Source organism: Aplidium turbinatum, chromosome 18 (genome assembly GCF_918807975.1).
Source record: "Aplidium turbinatum chromosome 18, kaAplTurb1.1, whole genome shotgun sequence".
Lineage (NCBI taxonomy): Eukaryota > Metazoa > Chordata > Ascidiacea > Aplousobranchia > Polyclinidae > Aplidium > Aplidium turbinatum.
In genome coordinates this window covers 9,945,599-9,962,928 of record NC_137489.1, presented here as the reverse complement: position 1 = coordinate 9,962,928, position 17,330 = coordinate 9,945,599, and the positions used below count along the sequence as shown (strand labels likewise).

The window sequence follows — 17,330 nt, the reverse complement described above, 5'->3', positions numbered from 1 at the left end:
CCCTAAAAACTACAAATAGAAGCTACAAAGGCTGAGTGGTTCATGGTGCACAGTAGCCTATTTTCAGTTGAAATGAAGTCTTATTGTGAGCTTTAGATCAAAAGCTGAAACAGTTGTATCAAACACATTTTGATAAGTTAGACTTTCCATAAGCTACTTCGGTCTTCGTTAAGTGAAAACACATTTTTGGTTAGCTACTAATGGGAGACTGTTGAAATTTAACGTCCAGTATTTTTCTTTTTGACTTTGAAATTGCTTGTTTTGACTTTTATGTGCTACGAGCACCAATTTCCCAGGGCTGTGAAGTCATGCCAAAATATACTACCCAACTCTGTTTTAACATTTCTAAGGATCGCTTTTCACTCCAGGAATGGCAACATTCTGCCAACACAAATCCAGGCTACAAGGCCAACACAAACCCAGGTTTGGTAAATAGAAAATATATGGATGGCAGGGGTTGGAATCGAACCACATCATCGAAAGGATTACTTCCTTAACCCTCAAATCGCTAGGCGAAACGTGCACTTAATTTACTTTCTCTCAGAAGGACGATCACAATATCACGTGCATGGGTTACGTGACTGCAATCAGCTGATTTAAATCTTATCTTCTGATTGGTTAATAAATCTCCTCTGCTGCAGCGACCTGCAGATTACAAATACGCCTACTGTAGCCAGTCTGAAATAGGAAAATAAGTTTGCTTTTTTAAACGTTGATTACTGATAAACCTATTGCTATATAATAGGCTACGCACTCAAACACATAATTTTGTGATGGAGTTTGTCCATGCACATTTTTGCTCGCGGAGTTGGGCACTTTTCGAGATAAGTAGTAGGCCTATAACTACGGCCACAGTTTGTTGAACAAAAAGTAGGTCATGTTATAACCTTTTACAGAATTGGATTGCTTTGTGTAATGTTGCTCACAAAATTATATATCATTGACAGATTTTAGTATGTTGGTTCAGAACTAGGAGAAAGTGCTTTTATTTCAAACAATGAACTTCATATATTAAAGCATAAACAAATCATATTTTTCGAGGTGTGTTGGTCAAAGCCATGGTCAAAGCGAAATCACATTGAAAATACTAAAACAATAAAAATAAAATTGAAGCTAAAATACTAACTATTGAAAAATATATATCTTAGCTGGACTTATAGCAATTTTAGCTAGCCTAAAAAATAAGCTTAAAACTACGTTAGTGAAGTTTATGGTAGGCCTATTTACGCTTTATCCAATGCCAAAGCGCTTGCGCCTGCTACAAGTGCTTGAGCGTTTGCTGAGAGTCTGCAACCACAAGTTTATGCACGTGGCTCATCATCATCTGATGACTACGTTTTCCATCTCTTAAAGCTGCTTCATTTAGCAAATAACACCAACAAATTGTTTGTACAACAATCACATTTCATAAAAACTAAAAGCTGTTCCATTTATTCGAAATTTATTCGTTTCATCTTTATTCAAGCTTCTGTTGACGTCATTGAAAGGCAACGTTCTTTTTCATCGCTACTTCCTTTCGAACTGTTCATTTTATGAGACGCCCCTGGGCTTCTTGTCGACTCTATGTCCTTGCTTCCATTTAAGCTTGTCATGGCAGTCTTTGCATGCACAAAGCTCTGAGAAACAAAAAAAATTGTTTAGGCTACAGGCTGCAAAGCACAGGATTTAATTGAATGTGAGAATCTTCGACCTTGGACTGAGGAAGCGTCTTTAGAAAATTAAGCCTGGCCGTTTCGCATACGTGTAGCAGCTTTGAACCACTGGCGCACCAGCTTGGTTACCGAGATTGACAAAGTGAAGTTTTGGCTTGTTTTTAAAGTGATATGTGTACGATTTCACTGTGAACAAGTGCATGGTAGCTATGGTTTTGTAGCTTAGTTCACACTGCTTATTTTCACCCTGATAACGTTTATAAAGTAAAAAAAAATCATGTCACCATTTGTCTGCCAGATTAAAATAAAAAAGATCAAGAGGCGTTAATTCGACTCTCGGGGTGTGCGCTTGAGCAATGCATTTCAAGGACAGCTCTCCATTCAGCGGTTACTATTAATGAGATAATTTACAGACAATACTTCAACAATTAACGGAAATTTCACTCTGTCAAAACTAGGTGACCAGGCCTGCGTCAGTGGTTCAAAGCCTCTGCAACCATGCCAGGATTAAGTTTTCAAAGAAGCTTTCTCAGTCCCAGGATAAAAACTCCTACAATCAATCAATCAACAACAACAAAACGGATTTATTGATCCAAACCTTTTCAAAATGTCAGTGTGTATATTTCGAAAAAATAACTTGATGCGACAGGCTGTTAGTACTAACTAAAATAAGGTATCTGACTTGAACATGCAAAATTAACTGTTTGAATATAATTCAGATGGAATTTTCATTCGTTTGTTAAACGTAGCTAATTGTGTGTTTGGAATCGCTTAGCTTGTCTAACAATGCTACTTTTCTGTCGTTTTTCTTGCTTTTGCTTTTTTTTTCTCGTGGAAACTATTCACTATTGCGTTTCTCTTATACTGTAGTGTCGGTTTTGTCTGTGCTTTTATCACCACTGCTCGCATTTGAATTTCACATGAAAACAAACGGCATCGAATGCAATAACATTTTGTTGCCCTATATCGCTGACATTGGATAGTTTTTTAAGTAGCCTACCTCGAAATTACGTGGATTGTTTTCACTTTCACAAAGGAAATTCATTTGATTAAAATTTAAATTATTTTAGAAATGTTGAAAAGAATATATTTTTCAATTAACGTCAACACAAAAGGCAAGGTTTATTGCGCAATTTCAATTAATCACCAAAAGCTTAATTTCAAACTGGTGAAAACACCTCCAGCAATCAATTAGGCTACTAGCCAGTTTGTTCTGTTTACATTGAAGAGACGATAAATATCATTACAAATTTGGTCTGGTCAAGACATCAATGGCATATATAACAATTGATGTTTGATAAAGCTTAATTTCACCGGTCCAATGTCCCTGCAGTGACATTAGTTTTAATTAAAAGCTAATTTTGAAGCAAATAAAAAAATATCACAAAAAATGCAATTAAAATTTAATTTCGATTCCAAATATTGAAAAAAAAAGATATTGCATTCTGTGCACTGGGTGAAAGGCAGCGTATTTTCAGCTTGAGTTTAGAATATTCAAACAAAAAATTTGCTCAAACATGAATCTTGAATATACTTGACATGTAGGCTACTGTAAACTGCGATTTTAGAGGATAAAGCTATTTCAGATAAGAATCTACACATCCGAGATGCAATATTAAAACCTCAAGCTAAAAGATACACTTTGACAAGTATTTGTATGCTTACGGTGCCAATAAATCAGCGTATAACATTTAAAACAACTTGTTGTTTGTCGATAAAGTGGCGCAAAGTGTTTCATTAAAGAATGCCTGTTTTGTTGCATTTGAGCAAGCGGCAATGTTTCTCCACAACGCCCTTTTCATAAAGAAACATTCGTGCAGCAGCAATCAGCTTTTATCTTAGCTATCAAGGTTTGTGTTAACATTTTAGTAACGGCTAGAGATGTTCCTAGGCCTTCAATCAGTTGTGTTGCAATAAATGACCATTTGAAATCGTTAAACGGACGCTTTGCTGATTTGTAATATTTTAACCAATTGATCCTTGTCTAACAGATTCAAAGCAGCCTCTGTCAAATTATATCCAGTAGCCTACAGTTGCCGAATGTTCGATACCTCCGTCAAAGCTTTTTGTAGCTCCTGGTTCGATTTCAGGTCGAGTCATTCCAAAGATTTTAAATATAACATGTTTTTTTATACAAAAAGCAGACGTGGTCACAAGTTCGATATGTTTATAAAATTTAAAGCTGCACTCACACTAAACCACTGGAAAGCCTATTAAGTGTACAAAAAGCATAAGAAAAATTGGGCTAACTATATTAAAATGCATGTCAGAAGTACCACTTAGTGTTGTTGTTACTGTGGTTGCACGTTTTCAATTTAGAACGTCTGTTGAATTCATAGTTAATTTGCTAAAACTTTGTTAGTCTCTTTGTGAAAACGTTACAACATTGAGGCAAAGGTATTTCATGCTTTTGTGATAGAATCAAGCCTAGACCAAAGCAACAAAAGCACACAAAGCGTTTATTGGTAAGACGGGGACGACAACAGTGTGTGCATGCCTCATGCAAGGTCGTACCGAAGTATTGTGCTGTGCCCAATCAACTTTTATAGAAGAAAGCTAGTTCCTCGGCTTCAAAGCACTTACAGTATGATATCTTCCCATATTTCCAATACAGGGCAGTTTGCGTTTGGCTTGCGTAAATTGCAAGCTAAACTGCCCACTGGTGCAAGCATATACGATAGGGTGTAACGCACTGTTGACATATGCCATGATAATGTTGAACTTTTGTACGTGGGCACAAATCTGAAGAAGAAAGAAGCCATTAGCTAAACTACAAACGGGCCGTATTCCAGATTTGTTGGAATTGTCAATCAAGCCGTTAAAAATAATTTAATGAATACAGCAATCTGCTTACAAGGTTTCAACTGTGATGAAAAACTTTCGTTATTCTAACGGTGATTAGCGTTTATAAACAAAAACAGTTTCTGATAATAAATATATTTTCAAGTTTGCATCCTTACAAAGTTTATGAATGCTTCAGACACCTCAGGATTTGTCACAGTTGTCAATCATTGGCTGGAGGATTCAAATACAATTATATGTTGGCACACATTTTATCATGGCAGTTTCTCAGAGCTACAACGTTGCGTAAAACTTGTAATAACATCTATTTTTCTCAAAAAAAAGACAGTAATGTGCAAGAAGTGTTTTTCTGGCTTTATTTTTGTTTTTTATTGAACCGATTTATCTCAAAATATCAATCAGTTGCTTCTTTCAATATTTTTGTTATTTGACTGCAAATTGGCCACAATCCATCTCCCGCAGTAAACATCGCGTTGTTACGTTGACGCCTTCGAAAGTAGTTTTCAATGCAAAAATGCTAGTATTTGCTTAAAAAAAGATGCTATCGCGTCTTTTAATTCACGAAAATAAGAAAATTGGCGAGATAGTTTTTCTGAATAACCCACAAATAGAATGAGAATTTCAATACCGAGCAGAAAGATAAGATAAATTGACCGTTAGAAATCTCATAACCAAAGAAGGTAAGTTTCTCCCACTTCAACAGTTATCGAAATAATTTAAGTGAAAATGATACTAAATTGCTAGAAGGTCAACAATTTTTTTGTATTAAACTATGAAGCAGTAATGACAGTTGTCATGAACATAAATTAAACACCTACCGTGACTTGGTTAACAGGCACTCCAATAAGAAGGGCTACTTGCCACACGTAGTATGGAATGTAGCATATTGCATACGATATTACTAAGATTACAGCCATCTGCGTCACTTTCCGCTTTATGCCACGATGCATCTTCCCTTTGGCGTTAACAATGGCCGACGGATGCCTTACACGTTGTACAATGGCACAATAGCAACATACTGAAAAAAAATAATAATAATGATGATAATTAATGATAGCGTGTAATGAACTGTTATTTAACAAAAATAGCAAATAGAAAAAAAATGTAAATTAAAATGCTGAAGCAATAGATTTTTTACCATGATCTAAAAATGACACCCTTGGTAGCAAGAAAGACCGTGGGTCGATGAAAACATCATCTCTTCGGAAAACATCTTTATAGTTTTTACGAAGCACTAAATATATATTTTTTTTGTTTATGTCGTTTTCTGAGATAAATTATAACAATTTAAAACTAATTTTTTTCAATGCAGTTTTACACGGCTTGAAATAATTCATGTGTCATTATAACGCCTTTCAAGAATTTTAATCTCAGCAATTCTATGTTCAGTTTCAAACTGCAGTCCACAACCTCGACAAACACAATTGCAGTAGCAAGTATCTGTTCTTGTCTATACACATTATCTAGTAATTCTGTAATGTTGATTGCAGACGCACTCAGTACACTTCTAAAACCAAACCAAAATGTCCAGAATTTAGTCCTTGATAGTGGCGGCCAAAAACACAGAAAAGTAACTTTATTTGGGGTGTATTTGTAAAGTCGGATTGATTTAGACCTACATATGATTATGTTTTGTTAAAATCCTCCCCCTAAGGCAGCTGTTGGATCCGCCTCTGCTCCTTCTTTGATTATACCTACAATGAGTAAATTTACCCTCGATTGAATGCTTTTGCCGTACAGATTTCTTTTAGCCGGTGGAGGCTAAAATGATATTTTTGTCTAACATAATTCGTTGTAGTTTACCGTCTGATGGTTAAATATCAGTGGTTTACGGTCGGATAATTGAATCAAGGTTGATTATGTGTCTGCCCAGAGTCAAATTGTCCGTATGGGCTACGTCCTTTTTACTTTGCTGCAATTTTGATTTGAGAAGGTGGTGTAGGAAAGACTAACTTTTGCACGTGGGGTGCAGCTTTGCTTGGGTTGCCGTTTATCATTCCTTGACGTTTTCTTTCCTATCTCCACCAATTTTTGCTTTTAACAAGTAGCTTCTATGCAAACTATTGTAGCAGGATCCAGTAACCGCAAAGATTGGTTTGATTTTGAACAAGATTTATCCAAGCATATAACGTTGTGAAAGGGTAATAAATAATTTATGCCACATAATACATGTTTGAAATATTTGCTTGATAAAATTCTGTAACGCTACTGTAATAGCAATAATGTCACTTTTGTAAGGGCAACTCGCGTTGGGATACAAAAGAAAAAAACTAACAATCTTGGAACACTTGCCTTCGCATTTGATCACAAAAGCCATTTTTCATTCTTACTTCCATTTGGGTTGTGCCCTGTGTGGCAGGCTTTGTTATGCATAGCATAGGTATGCAAGCTAATTATAATTATGTTAGTGGAATTTTTCTCTTTACGTTGATTTTAAACCTTGCTTTTCAAATGGATTTTTTTTCTTAATATTAAAAGACCCAAAACGCAATCAAGCTTGTAAGGTACCGTATAAGTTACAGCAAAAACTGCAATAATGTGCAAACAAATCATATTCCAATCATTATTACGACATAAATTGCACCAGTGCTTTTTTACAATAAAGTTACAGAAAGACCTCATCATTGAGATTTCGCCCAGTGAGTTTCAAAATATTAAAGTATCACCTGTCCCACACAATGATGCTTTATGATAGTTTAATGATGGTGATGATGCTTTGGGCTACCTATCGTTTGTTAAAAAAAAAATTAAAAACGTATACTCGATCATACAATTAAATTTAACAGTAAACTTTCATTGAGATCAAAGCAAAATGACCTTTGAAAAAAAAATCTGAAGGGTTGAATTGTGTTTAATATGGCATATACTTAAACGGCATAAAAAAAACTAACCTAGCCCAATTTAACAACGTCTAAACCTAGAAATTTACGTGTTTACGAAAATTTATTTAATTGTTTTGCTATGCTTAGCAATGCTTGGTGCTTGAATCAGCAACACAAAAATCGGAAGAGTTCATAAATAATTTAATTTGTAAATATTTTTATATCCAACTTTAATGAGCTTTCCACCATGGCAACGCACCATACGCCCATGAATACTGCATGGCTTAATCAAAAATTCAATAACCAAATAATTTGCTTTAACATCATGCATTTAAAATTTAAATGACTTATGAAGAATTATTAGTTTGAAATTATCTCTTGTGAATTGAAAAGAAAGGGATTTAGAGGGAAGATGAGCTAGCTTTTAATTATCAAGCATTTAATCACTCCAAGAAATTTGGCTTGTTTCACTCGGAAACAGCGGTGTGAAATAAAAATAAAATAAAATAAATAAACGTGATAATTAAGAATAAAAACAATTTCAAAAATTTTTGATGCTGAGCTAGAAGGGGATAATCCTATGCAGGAAAATACAGTATCAATAAAGCAAAGTTATTCTGCGTGATTAACTGTCGAATGAGTGTCTCTGCACCGGAGGGGAAAGGTGCATTACGCAGTCACTGTGAAACTGACCGTTATTGCGAATATGCGGATTCATTAAAATACAAACTTTTCTTTGCGGTGATTGCTAAAGAAAAACTATTATTCAACCGTGCAAAATTTAAAAAAATTATCACATTTTATTTCTTAATAAATGAGGAAAGCCTAAAAGTTGAAACTGAATAGCCTACAAAGCTGTTTAAATCAAGAGCTGAAGAAATGCAAAAGCGAGATAATTGTACTTACTGTAGAATGTAGATAACAAGAATGACTTACTGATAACCAAGAAGGGAATCAAAAAACTGTAGAAGAAGTTGCAAATTATCCATGTGGCAAAAGCTGTCGATTGTCTTTGGTAATAGCACATAGGAGATTCTGTTCAGGAGAAAAACGCACAAAACAATGTCAAAAAATGATCATAAAGTTGGTCAAACATAAAAACATAAATTCCAAAATCTCTTCTTAACTTCAGGGCGTAACAAGCCTTACAGAATCTAATCTGTTTTCATCTTTATAGTTTTAGAATTGATTTGACTTTTAAATTTAAACTCACAAGCTAAAATTAAAATTTGAAACTAAGTCAAAAATAGTTTTGTTTGAAAAATTAATTTACTAAACTATTAACACAGTTTATATTTATTAACTGCTCTTACTCAGAATGCCCAAACGTTCAGAAATCACAAATTTTTCAATGCAATCTCAAACGAACAGGTTTACATGAGAACTGCGTGACAGTCACAGTATGATTAATTTAATCGACGACAGAATTCATTTAGGATGGTATTGGACGGCCAATTTCACTCTTTAAAATGACATTCGAAACAAAATGTAAATTCTATTTTAGGTAAATCTTTCAAAATCTAAAGTTATCCAATTGGTGACGTATAAGTGTGTGCCAAAGTATGCGTATGTCACATCAAAGTTTTCTAAGTTATGGTTTGAAATACGTCATCGCATAGCAGTGCTTTTCGACTTGTGGGCCATTTTTATTGACGATTTTGTGGTGCCCTCTACTAATTAGATACTTTGACAAATTTAGAATGAAGCACTAATTAAACGTGGAACAGAAGTAAAACAATAGGAATGCCTAACACAAGCAATTATGCCAATTAAGCTCACATGCCACGTAGCATTAGAGTATCAGGTTTAAGACTTATCGGACTTCAACATTACTAAACTTACAGGTGAATAATCTTAATCACACACTCACACAGATATGAACGGCAGAAAATTTCAATGCAAGCTTTGTTAATGCATGGGTATTGGGTAAGCTCCGGTTGCACGTAAAGACAGTTTTGTTTGAGTTCAGGGAAATTGCAATAAGTCCAAACCTTTCGCGGCCTACCGGTTGGAAAGCACTTCTCTATTTGGAAATTATAGCCGTGTCTTGGCTATATCCGGTTATAACCGGGGAGTGATAAATCCTCTAATAAAACCTAATTTTGGTAGCTACCAATGAATACAAAATAAAAAGACAATCAGGAACAAAACACTATAAAGTAACAACAATACACAGCATAAAAACAAGTATAAAGAAAGAATAAAATCATCGAAGCATACAGAGTGAGATTATATACCTTTAGTTTGGTTGTCAAAGGATTCAATAATTTCAGTTATATTTATGAAAGGTTGATCAGGGAAGTGTGGAACGCATCGCAGACCTTCTTTTGTGGTGTGCATCAGTGCCAGGGGGAGCGCACCCGCAAATGATACCGACCTGGAAAGAAAGGTTTTAAAATATAAAGCTTTATTTTATTTGAGATTGGATCGATGCACTAAAACTGACTAAAATGATTTGCATGATTGTGTGAAAACGAAACCCTCCACGCCCATCAGAATATTCCTTCTAGAATAGTAGTTTATTTTATCTACAAAGCCGTATTTGTTGCAATTAACAAAACACGTAGAACTACTACACACAAATTTGCAATAACTTGATTAGATTACCAAACTGCATTGCTGTATTATCAAGCACAGGATTAGGCTACTCCAGATAATTCAAAATTCGAATTATAACAAATAGCCTATACAAAGGAAGGTAGGGGAGTCAGTGTCGAGTTTATTTTCACGCGTGTTAGCGAGTGTCTTTTAAGACACAGCCATGTGTTGTCGGCAGGTATCGAACCACCAACCTTTCTATCATCAGTTAGATGCTTTCATTAGTTGTTTAGGTAATTAATTGAGCTCATAAAATGTGGTGAAAGTAGTTGGCTAAACTAACGTTGCAAAATGCAACAAAAATTACAACCGTTTAAGTTGTTTCTGTTTGTAGTGACTTTTCTATTTTATTATTTCGAGAAAGAGCCACTTTCTTAATTTTATAGTTGCTATTGCTAAGATATCGTATTTCTATCGTTTATCACTCACAGTCAATGTAAAGTTTAATGTATTTTCTTAAATTCTGTTACATCATTACAGAAAAGCGAAGCACATGGTGATCTCCGAAACAAATCGAAAAAAGAAAAGTTGCAAATGGCAGACAACCAGTTTTATCACAGAAATAGGAGATGCCACAAAACCAACCAGAAATAAATTCATGCTGATCAAAATCAATCTTAGCACCACATGAAACAAATGATTGAGTTGGTGGCTAATACAATACTTTGCATTTGTATTTTCTGACGCTTTATTACGTTTTTTTTAAACTCTCCTTGTAATCTCAATATTTCCATCTCATTATGTAAACAAAATTTCCATACAATATTGTAAATTTAAAAAATTTAAAAACTGGTCAAAATTTGCTGAATCATGGTTGTACATTGTTTAAATTTTAGCAACTCAAGTGAACCAGTTAATCTTTGTTTTTAGAACTGTAGACCAGTGTATGCACCAAGCAAATGAGTCATTTTCACAAAACTGTTACTTTATAATTGATTAAAAGAATCCTAACTTGCTATATAAACTAAGCGGCATAAAAACCAGTTTGGTGCGAGATCTCACTTGGAAGCGCGAAACCTTTTGATTCATGATCAGAATTTAGGTTAAGATTAGGGGTTAGTTTAGGGTTAGGGTTTTTCTGGATAGGTTGTTACGGTTACTTATTAGGGCCGTTCAAAACGATTACTGCATGGCCGAGACAAAATGAAATTCGTGACAACAATGTTGCGTTGATGCGGTGTCACGACAAATGACTTTGTATCGAAACGAAGTAGTTCGAATTATTTTTATGCTAAACACTCACAAGTCTGAATAATTTGCACATTGTTTTTTTTTTCTTCAAATTTGCAAAAAAACAAAACAACTATTTTTCCCTTGAAAAGAAACCAAGCTAAGAATATAATGCGTCGAAAGCAATAATTTCAAAGTTTGAATGTATTTTGTTGCAAACGGCCTTGAATGCATATACAACTTCAACACAAGATGGGAGCAGTAGCTATTTTTATTGTCTCCACCCACTTTGAGTAATTCCAGGAACCATAACATCACTGACTAAGCGTCAGCTGATATTGATTTTGCGGTTTAGCGCTGCGTGTGAACCTTCGCATGTTTGACAAGGTACGTTTGTGACGTGCTAGGCCTAATGAAGGCACAGGCTACATACCGTTTGGAATCATCAAACCAAAAGTATTTATAACTTATCTTAACACTGTAAGCGTTGTCGAGAAAAATACCACATAAACGGGTACAATGTTTATGTTGTAGTTTTCTTGTACATTACACAGATCGATAAAAAGTGAAAAATAGAAAGCATTTTTACCAATAGATTTAAAGATTTTGTTGGGTCTGCAATTCCCATGGGATATCGCACTTTGTAGCAAGTATTTTGTACTTTTACACAAAAATTATCACCCGTGCCATTGATTGTAACACAAGTTATTTTCTGTCCAATTTATGACAGCATTTATTGGGAGCTAAATCTATACGAAGATTTATTGAGATACACATGCATTCAGATATTCTTGCATACTTATGCAAATGTTGGTTTGTAAGCAAAGCAGAAGCAGCTGTGTGTAAAATGTGAAACACGTTATCTGAAACAATATCATTTCCATTAGACTGTTGCGACTGTTATCAAATGAATTCTCGCGCTTTTAGCAGAGTTTGTCTTTGCAGCCATTCTTTTCATTCGTTTTTATTCGCAAACGAAGTGAATTTCCCAAATGGCAAAACCTATCGCAATTTAGAAAAGTATTTAAAGTTGCAAAAAAATGGTAATCATGCTTTTATTTGCACCCATTGCGATAACATACAGCACACTGCATTCACTGATGCGATACAACAGACGACACGAAGCAGCAAAGTGGCAAATGTTCTTCAAGTCAGCTGCTCCCCTTATTTTGTCTTTTCATTAAGTGTGTCGAGACACAGCCGTGTGCTCTGGAGCGATGTCGAACCCACTTCCTTTCGAACGTCGTGCAGACGTTCTCACCACTCGGCTACGGATCTTACTCTGTATGAGTATGAATTGTACTCATCACCTTGTTGTAGAAGTTGCAATAGGTTCAATCCATGGACAATTAAACGTTGATTTAAAGTTTTTAATTTTGTTTTTTCTATTTACTTGCTTCTTGCATTTCTGTCTGCACTTCCTAACATAGGTGAATTTTATTGTTGTTACATAACAGAAAGTTCAAACGTTCAAGGACCGATAACAGTCAGTCAGTAACACAGTTTGGGAAGTCTCGGAATGCACGAGGTAGTTTCGTCTGCATCACTACTAAAATTGTAAATTCTATGCAGATCGAAGAGCTTCAGAGTTTTCACATTGATTCAGGGTTTGCAGATGTTGAATCAATGCAAAAAGGGCCAATTTTCTGGCTGTGGCAGACCGACCTGAAATTAAAATGTCTCCAACGCAAAGTAAAATAATTTTAGTTTGATTTGAATTTTTATCTTGACCTTCGCTTTGTCAGAGAACGAACTAAACCGAACGAAAAGTCAACTTACCACACGAACAAAGAAGCGTATATAGCCGCACGATTCGACCTCAAATGGTTCGCGGCTAACGGTTTGTTGACAGCCAGGTATCTGTCCACACTCATCACCATCAGGAACAAAGCAACAACCTTTGAACAAAACATAATAGGTTGTTTAGTGACTTTTACAGTCACAAAAAAGTTATTGAACGACTGTGTTTGCAAGAGACATTTTTGTGGGATGTACTACTGTAGGTTTATTGTGCGTGTTATGACGGTTGCATACTAGTTGGTAACTTGACAATGATCACTAAGTAATTGTAAAAGTTGGTGGGTCATGTTCTCGTCTGCTTGTTTGCAATATGTTCCTAAACCAGGGGTCACCAAACTACGGCCCGCGGGCCGGAACCGGCCCGCGAACTGATTTCATTCGGCCCGCCACGTGCTGCGGAACTAACAGCTGCACTACAACTATTAAGGAAAAAAGTTCTTCTTTCACGTGCATCTCTTGGCATTAGCAACCGTCTTTGGCTTTGCCTTTTTGTGTAATAGAGACTTCTTTGATAAAATTTTTCGTTCTTACAGTTCGTTGTTGTATGTTGAATTTGTACATTTTTCCACCAGGCAGCCTACAATGTTGGTGTTCTGTTTTTATCATTAGACCACCACAAATGGGGACACCGGGACAGCCTAGGCCAAATTTAGAAAGATGTATTGTTTTTTCAAGAGCACGATGCCCTGTAGTGTATCACAGCAGGGGATAACTTTTCCAGCAACTTTTCAATTTTTATCACAACTTTGCTATTCTACCGCTGACTTTGTTATTTATTGTGCTCAATTCAAGTCAATCGAGATTCTAAACGGTTGTATATCTTTTCGCAATTTGCATCCGGCCCGCAGCTGTAAATCTTGCAGCAATCCGGCCCTCAAAGAAAAAAGTTTGGTGGCCCCTGTCCTAAACCATAAAGATGCCATTTGTCGGAATGGTAACCAATTATACATGCATGAATGTTAAGTATTCTTCAATACCAATTAGGTACCTTGTAGTCAAAGGTCAAACCTTGCTATAACACGGTTTTGGTTTGTAGTTTGTATTGGTAGATTGTCAGTAGTGCCCTCACCCCCCTTAAAAAAGGGGGGGGGAAGAAAAAAGTCATTTTGTTAAATTTTAGGCATGCGTGGTTTCAGAAATAGTTGTGGTCGTAAAAGATGCTTTAAACTTAAATTGAATTTAAACCCATTCTTGTAGCTCTAAGTCTTCAGGAATCCGGTTATAAGTTATATAATAAATTTGGTCAAATACAATGTGTACGTCTTGAAAAGAAACAGTATTACTTCAAAAAAAAACAAAAACATACAGAAATCGACCAATACAAGGGAAGTTTTGTCAAAATGTTCTAGGAGGCAAACCTTCCAGACTCCGGCCTAACTATTTGCTTTTTCGAATCTCAGATTTTGCATTGTCTATTTTCTCTTGGATTTGTTGCTTCGTTGAAGATTTGGTGCCCAACCCCAAATTTTTTTTTTCTACATCCGCCACTGTAGATCATTTGTAACTCTAGAGATAGAAGCAAAAACAGAAAGCGATTTTCTTTGAACGATAGCGCTCTCAATAGTCAACAGTGCGTTGCGATGGTGAACTTTCTAAAACAGCAACTCTCATGTCAACAATGTTAAGAATGTTCCTTTTATTGTCAAAATAAGTTCAAGGGTTTTAGTTTTTGCACTAAAAGACCTTGGTCTACTTGTTGTGTATGAAAGATTTTAATTTTTTACATTCCTTGCCAAAAAACAAAATCTTGCTGTTTGTTACGCGATATATTTTCACCGTGTTTTTTGCAAGTTTTCTCCACCTGCATGATTTTGCAGTTTTGTAGACGTTTTTACGTGATAAAGAAAAGTTAAATTTAGAAAGTTCTTTTTCATCATCACTTTAGGTGAAAATGCAATTTTCTCTATATACCGTATTTAACATAAAATGAGTTTAATGACTTCTTGTGATCCGAAAACATTTTTGCACGATTTGTGCGACAAATCTAAATTTTTCAATTGCATTTCGTCTTTGCAGTCAAGAAGCAAACGTTTTATCAAACTCGTTTGCAAACAAATATGCCTTGAAACTAAAGTTTGTCTTAGCAAAGCTTGGCTATTGGCTTGCTTGAAAGACCATCAAAGAAGAATGCCGAACGCAATTTTGCATTTTTTAAGTATTATAACACTATGTTGAAGACAGTTTTTTAAAGACAGTTTTTCTATAGCATTTCACAAAAAAAAATGTTTTACTAGGTAATACCAAAACATGTCAAAACGTGGTATCCTACGTTTTTCTTAAAACCATCCAAAATTGAGAATTGTGAGGGGAAGATAAACACACAGTGTCACCAGAATATGTGTTCTCTTCTGTGACATGCAATACGCATAAACACAACGAGAAGAGCGCCATTTGCTTAGCCAAACTAGCATGGCTTTCTGATTGTGTCAGCAGCAGTTGTTGACCGGCAATGAAAAATTATGATATCGGTTTTATTACAAACACAATGGAAATTTCATTTGTAAAAAAAAGGTTGTGCTTGCTGAGTTTAAGAACTGGTGTGACTGGTGTCTCCTGTGTGGTGCAGAACTGCCAGCGTTATTTACAGGCTTCAAAACGCTTATTATTTTTAACTTAAATGAGCATTAAAACTACGTGAGACGCTGATACGATGCCAGGCGCTTGAAACTACTTTCATTAAAGGCATCAACATGGGAATACTGTAAGTGACCTGCTTATACCATATGAGCAACATCAGGTAAAATCAATAGCAGTACGCTACTAGCAGAGACTCCATAATGTATGAAGATCTATTTGTAACCAAAAGGGTGAAACAAAACACGTGTACAACGAACGCGCTGTCTTATTTTGGAATTTCTGTTGTAACATTTGCACTGAGTTGATAAAAACATGGATTTCTACACGTTGTAAGTATCGACTCCACTTAGGTCGTGCACTGCGAAACTCAACCATGAAACAACTTACCGAAAAATTTAAATGTTTGATCAAAGTTATAATCTGGCAAAGCGCTTCTCCCAACGTCCAACCAAGGTGAACATCTTCTACCAGCCTGAATGGCACGGTGAGTAAAAAGACGAAGTTGGAAATCGATAAGTTTGTCACATAAGTTATCGAAGACGACTCTTTCTGGAAAATTATTTTAATTATTTAAAACTTTGAACAGAGAGGAATCTTACTAAAGTAATGTAATTAGAACGTATAACCTGTAACAACACTGTAGCAAAAGCTGGAAAGTATTTAGTGCAGTAATATAGCATTTTTGCAGCAACATATAGTCTCAAACTTTTTCGGGTGGCAGTAAAAGCCTAAATATTTTATAATGATGCAAATTTGATTCATGCAATTAGGCAATTTAAGGAAATATTAAATAACAAAACCTTTTGTAAGCAGCTCAATATTCGTAAACGGAAAAAAATAGTTTTGTGGAAGGGTTGTTATCAAAACAAAAATATTTTGAAAACGTTTTTAAATACTTCATTTCAACATATATTTGTCGTCTTGGCTTGTTTTGAAATAAGTTTGAAATAAAGCAGCTCCATATTGTTTATCAGCTTTAAACAACAAAAGCGATATCGGTGCTCAGATGAACATTTGAAGGCATAAATCACCAAATCATCCTGAAGTTTAAATGCGTTATCCATGTGCTACACGAAGAATTATCAACCTACGGGTCTTCAAAAATCTGTTTCTAAATTTTTCAAAAAAAAAAAAAAATGTTTTCGAAAAAGACAACAACATAGATGCAAACTACCTGTTTTGTGTTTCCAAAGATTGTGACAACGACCACTATCAGATTGGCGATGATTCCAATGAAACCAATTGTTGCTATGATACACAGATTTAACAAAGTACTCCCGGAAACCTTGTCTTTGTTTTCTTCATACATTTTTACCCACATTCCCCACTCATCATAAGAGGAATTTGCATCACTGCTGTTGATGTTCATCATATCAAGATAATCCAGCATCATCCCGTCTTCAGAAGAATAAGCGGTCATGATTACAGTCGTTGTTTTCTTTGTCTTTGGTGTGTTTCAATACAAAGCATCACGAGCCATTTAATTCCATAGAAAAACAAACTCACAGGATCACAAAAACGTTAAAAACCTAAAATAAAAACTTATCATTTTTACAAAAGCCATATGGTTGCGGTTACGCAAACTTAGCTTTTTAAAACCTGTTGCAAACCCAGAAATTTACTGCCACCTTAATGAGGTTGGAAATGCACAGAGTAAGCTGCAATTGAAAACCTGAATTTATAAACTGAAAAAAAAAGAGCTTGTGGAAAATTTTACATAAAAGTTTCGCAAAACAACAGAAAAACCTATCGCAAAAAATTGTAGCGGTCGGGGTGACATAATCAATTTGAAGAAATTTTTACGTGAAAATATTATTTGACTTTTAAACATCACAACTGTAGTGCTAAGTTCTCAAGTATTCCATTGCTTTTTGAGTAATTGCTTTAAATTCACAACAAAAACAATAAG

General features: G+C 35.2%; 1 protein-coding gene across 1 annotated transcript; it reads right to left on the bottom strand.

Moving 5' to 3' along the window:
* Positions 1-939: 939 nt before the first annotated feature.
* Positions 940-16,942, bottom strand: LOC145787711 (nociceptin receptor-like). Its single transcript, XM_082599511.1, has 8 exons — positions 16,596-16,942; positions 15,809-15,970; positions 12,824-12,942; positions 9,514-9,653; positions 8,213-8,311; positions 5,273-5,472; positions 4,236-4,394; positions 940-1,616 (listed from the first exon to the last, which is right to left on the bottom strand). Exons 1-8 carry the CDS (start codon positions 16,839-16,841, stop codon positions 1,461-1,463), a joined length of 1,281 nt encoding a protein of 426 aa, XP_082455637.1. The 5' UTR covers positions 16,842-16,942; the 3' UTR covers positions 940-1,460.
* Between the last annotated feature and the right edge of the window lie 388 nt (positions 16,943-17,330).

Excerpts from the sequence above, each read along its gene's own strand:
- LOC145787711 (XM_082599511.1), bottom strand. The coding sequence starts at position 16,841 with ATGACCGCTTATTCTTCTGAAGACGGGATGATGCTGGATTATCTTGAT. Across the intron at positions 8,312-9,513 it reads CTTTGACAACCAAACTAAAG|AATCTCCTATGTGCTATTAC; the intron begins GTATATAATCTC and ends TCTCCTGAACAG. Across the intron at positions 1,617-4,235 it reads ATATGGGAAGATATCATACT|AGCTTTGTGCATGCAAAGAC; the intron begins GTAAGTGCTTTG and ends TTTGTTTCTCAG.